The sequence below is a fragment of the Microcebus murinus genome, chromosome 5, assembly GCF_040939455.1.
Source record: "Microcebus murinus isolate Inina chromosome 5, M.murinus_Inina_mat1.0, whole genome shotgun sequence".
Classification (NCBI taxonomy): Eukaryota; Metazoa; Chordata; class Mammalia; order Primates; family Cheirogaleidae; genus Microcebus; species Microcebus murinus.
Window position 1 is genome coordinate 70,725,887 of NC_134108.1, and position 5,260 is coordinate 70,731,146.

General features: G+C 40.2%; 1 protein-coding gene across 1 annotated transcript; it reads right to left on the bottom strand.

The window, feature by feature from the left end:
• Window positions 1-935: 935 nt before the first annotated feature.
• PRSS35 (serine protease 35) lies at window positions 936-2,360 on the bottom strand. The gene has a single exon (XM_012769155.3). It carries the CDS (start codon window positions 2,358-2,360, stop codon window positions 1,119-1,121), a length of 1,242 nt encoding a protein of 413 aa, XP_012624609.2. The 3' UTR covers window positions 936-1,118.
• Window positions 2,361-5,260: the final 2,900 nt, after the last annotated feature.

Consider the following 5,260-nt stretch of genomic DNA (forward strand, 5'->3'; position numbering starts at 1 on the left):
GTTTACGCTGCATTGATGGCCTGTGTGAGTGTGCAGCCCTGTCACTAAGGAAAATAACCAGAACTTTCTTTTAAAAATCATATTTGTAAATTATATTAATTTCGAGGAAAGGCTATATCTAAGATTACTAATCAGAGAAGTCACCAAAATAATATGCCTATGGCCCTAGTTAAGAAAACTGAACTTTGTCAAGAGGAAAAAGCCTTTCTCTTAAAAAAGATTACAGAATTCCTTCTCCAAAAAATATAGCATCTCATACATAGTAGATAGTATAGCATAAAACAATGTGGTTTTCAGTACAGGATCATTCCCTATGCATACGTGAAAAGTCCAAATGTTAAGTATTAGTTAAACAAAAACTTGAGATCCCAAAATGTCTCAGCTTCCCTATCTCTAAACTAGATTTATTTCATAGAACAAAGTATTTTTCCCATTTTAAAATAATACACACTGCAATTGCTATTCCTTAAAGCAGTGAAATAGTTAATAGTTTTGTTTATAAAGCTTGCTGTTTCTTCTGATTTAATATTCTTCAAAATTAATTTAAAAAAACACTAGATTTCTCAGACTCAACAGAAAACACAATATAAACTCTGAGGGCATGAGTTGGTTGGAGCCATCTCAGAGTAGTAGAAACTGTGTCGTAAATTTTTGTCTCCATCCTGATCCTAATCGTGTTGCCATCTACGTTTGTATGTGCAGTTTCACATTTAATACATAACTGGCATCCTATTAGATTCTTTTTAGAGTAGGACCCTGAGAATAAGCCCATTGAGAAATCACGTATTATTTCTAGCACCAGTTTGAATTTTTAAAGTGTCTAACTTTCAAGAAGGCAGAAGGAAACAAAAATTTCCCCATAAATGAAACTCAACACCATGTAAAGAAGAGTATAAACTTGGCATGAAAGTGCCCATCTAGTTTCAACATCTGCACCTAAATAAACATTTTTAAAATATGTAAATCTTCTAATTTTGAAAAAAATAAATTTGTAAAAATGTGGAATGCTATTGATAGGGTTCAAAGTCCAGGCATAACCTAGGTAGTCATCTGGCTACAATAATCGGATGTGGTTTTCTCTGCAAATTCGAGGACACTTGGCCCCGTTTCAGGTGCTGTTAGCCGTAGGCGCAATTGGCATCATTCCCGTGAATCCAGAGGCAGATCTGGGCGTATTTGAGGGGAGTGATGCGCACGGCCACGTTGTAGTCCTTCTGAACACCGTCGACGTCCACCCACTGGTGGCCCGAATAGATGGCAATGATTTTGCGCTTCCACTTCTTTTTGTCTGGATCTTTCAGGCGCAGGTAGATCCCGGAGCCGGTGGAGCCCGACTCGGCATCGCAGTATTGGTAGAGGAGATCGTTGGATTCATCGGACACGCTACAAAACCGATAGACCAACTCATCAGCCCTATCGTTATCAAATCCTGAGAAGTGGATCATTCCACCAGGCAGCTTCTTGATGGTTGGGCTGACGCCTAGTTCCATGTATTTCTTTTTGTGAGCGCGCTTGAGCTCCAGAAGAGCATAGTCATAGTCCAAGGCCGTGTCTTCCCTCCCTCCTCTTGCCCAGCCTTTGGGAATGTGGGTATTCTTGACCCGGGTCCACTGGAAGGAGGGCCTCCCTTCAGCCACCCTCCGCCCGCGGCCAGATGCCTTTCTTCTCCTTCCACCCTTGGCTGTGCCCTGCAGGCTCTCCTTGGTAGCCTCTCCCTGGTCACCACCGTTAGCTTCTCTCCTGCTCCTCTTAGAACCTCGGCGTTTCTTGCCACCGCCTTTCTTTCTCATCTTCAGCAATCCTACCCTTAGCTTTTGGCTCCCTCTGACGTAGTCCTTTCCATCATGAACGCAGTGGGCAGCCGTGAGGACGTGCTGAGGGGAGATGAGAATGCCACTGCAGCCTGTGGAGAGCTTCACCGCTGTGCTGAAGGGGAAGTTGGTTAAGAACCTTTTGTCCAAGATGCTGAACCTGCTGTCGGTGCCGTATACCTGTCTCTTTCTCCTGACAGGTGCTCTCCTCGCGGTGCTATTGGGAGTCGGCTCAGGGACTAAATCTCGTACTTTCACCCGGGTTAAGGTTCGGGTGCCATTCTCAAAGACAGTCTCATATGAAAGATAATCCTCCAACTGGGAAAGGCTGGGAGCGGGGAGTTCTTTCTGGCATTCAATGCCACACGCTCTATTTACTGCCATCTTGGCCTCTGCCTCAAAGGTGGGGCTGGTGAGATGGAAAGTCTTGTCGCTGACAATCCGGGGCACTTTCCTCAGGTGCCACATAAAATCCTGTTCCGTCTCAGATCCATCAGTGAGGGTCCACCCAGGGGTGAAAAATATCAACCAAAACAGCATATTTTCCATTTTGCTCTTCTGTTTTGTCCTTAAAAATAGAAAAAGAAAGAGAAGCTTTACAATGTTTTCTTTTTAAACGTGACTTATGCATTTCATTTAGGCCTTGGATCCTAAATGTACCCTCACCACTTTGCCCTGCTTAGATTTTACTGAGATTAAACACTCTACTAAGTGAGCTCATACAGACTTCCAAAATCAGTAAACTGGTTTTTTTTGTTTGTTTGTTTTGTTTTTTGAGACAGAGTCTCATTCTGTTGCAGGGGCTAGAGTGCTGTGGCATCAGCCTAGCTCACGGTAACCTCAAACTCCTGGGCCCAAGTGATGCTCCTGCCTCAGCCTCTCGAGTAGCTGGGACTACAGGCATGCACCACCATGCCTGGCTAATTTTTTTCTATATATTTTGTTGTCTGGCTAATTTTTTCTATTATTAGTAGAGATGGGGTCTCACTCTTGCTCAGGCTGGTCTCAAATTCCTGACCTCAAACAATCCGCTCACCTCGGCCTCCCAGAGTGCTAGGATTACAGGCGTGAGCCACCCCACCTAGCCTCAAAATCAGTAAATTGTTTTTCACCCAACCTTCCCTCCCCTATCCCTGACCTAGCGCTCCTCCCACCCCCATCTGCCGCCTAGTGCTCAAGAGAGAAGGGCAACAGCAAACTTGGATCCTCTATTGCCTAAGCCGCACCCTCCTCCTCCCAGGGTCTCCTACAACCTTACTTTGAGATAATTTTGAAATAAAGATAGGAGCAGATGTCCTGCAGTCTGTCCCCACCCTTAGCTCCTTAAAAGCAGGGAGCATAAATTCCTCTTCTCTAGAGTGTAAATGCCTAGAACGGAGCTCAAAAAAATGTTCATTTGGGAATGTTATTTGTGGATTTTCCTGAACCAGGATTTGCAGCCCAAGCTGATCTGAAGGTGCAATGCAAATCATTGGGTAATGTTCTAAAACCAGAAGTTTTAGAAATAAGTGGGGTCAATCTGCTATTGATCTGCTTTAATTTTTATAGAACCCCTGGTCATAAAAAGAAAACATACAACATAGGCCATTCTATGCTAAAGTAAGAAAAAAGTACCATGCACTTTTTAAAAACAAAGTTGTGCTTGCAACCATGATTGAAATAAAGCAACATACAAAATGATTTGCAGTGGGATTTTACTATATATTAAAGTTAGTTATAAGACTTTATGGAGCACAGGCTGTGGTTCTAGATTTGCCACTTGTGGGGAACACGAGCGTGATTATAGATATCATTGATATCATTGATATCAATGATATTATAGATATCATTGTCCCTGTTCATCACAGGTCTCATCACATAAGATCAGTGCTTGTGTGCTAAATACTTTTAAAGGTGCCAGTACTTGATAAATTACATAATACCTCTTCTGTTCACATCTTCTTGCCCTTTTTCCCTCTTCTTGAGGCTTACTGGCCTGTAAATGTATCTATTTAGTAGAACTGATGTTTCTTGGCCATCACTTGGAGGTGGGGGTAGTGGTAGCACTCTTTGGAGCAGCAAATGTGAACCTGTGTCACTATTATTTGACAGCTATGCTCTAAGCCATTCTTGACTAATAGTTAAAATATCAAGGCTTAGTGAATGATTTGTACTTTGTATAGAGCAGCAGCAACTCAAGGTTAGATTATTCCTACAATATCTTCAGTCTCGGCTGGTCCGATGGTAGTGGGTTATCAGAACTTATTCACATTAGTGTCACTAAAGTTGGTATTCAACCCCCCACTGCTAAATTTGACTGGCTTTAAAAAAAAAAAAAAAAAAAAAAAAAATATCTTCAGTCTCAAAGCTTTCTGATCGGTTTTCTTTGCATGGAAGATAAAGCAAATGCAGAATGTTAGCAATGGCCCACAGCCTGGGTACACCCGCAGGATGTGTGCACTGCCACAAAAGGCAAAACTGGGCTCTGATGCAGAGTTCAATATGGGCATCCATTGATATGACAGTTTATTTTACCATACCCAAGTGAAGCATTTTATTAACAAAATAATAATTCTTTTAATAAAACAAATGTATACTATATTAACCTATTTATTAAACATGATGTATTCACTGGAACAGGACATAGTTACTTTGAGCCATCATCCATTTGAAACTATTAAGCAAATTTAGACTAATCTTTATCATGAGTTGTCATCAGTAAAATTATATACAGGTATTGCAGTTTCCATTTTTTCATCTGCTCACATTTGTATGGTGAATTATAGTGATTCTAGTTAATATTAGACTGTAGTGCTTGCTTAAAAGCTTGTAATTTGTTTTGTTTTGGAGACAGGGCATTCTTCTGCATATAGTGTTGGATATTGTTTAAAAAAATCAATAAAGGAACATACTTTTAGAAAAAAATCTGCCCTCATGTCACAATATTTTCTAATCATCACCACTGCAAATTTGACTTGATACAAAGCAGTAATATTATATTAATATTTTCTTTCACCTTATATGCAATTTTCACCAAGAGTATTTCATCAGTTTGATTTAAGTGAATTGGAGTGAAAAAGACTCATAATTCTGTAACTCTGCTGAGCCCTTGAAATGGTAGTTCTCAAGATGAAAAATTATGTCCTTAGCTTAAAAAAAAAAAGTATCTTTTAAACTACTTGATTGTTAGCAAAATGTCAATCAAGAAAGTTTTTCTGGTGTGGGAAATTTTTTAAATTGGTTGCATATAGCCCACTATGACAAGAGCTGTCCATTATGTGCTCAATATATGATTATATTAAAGACCTCAATATATGATTATATTAATGGATTTATATTTAAATCCATTATTCTAGTCAAAGGCTTTGGCCAATACTTTGGAAGTTTTCCATACCATCAGTCCCTTTTAAACAATGCTTGATATAAAGCAATGATTTGATTCAGCAAATGATAATACCAGGGACACAGGC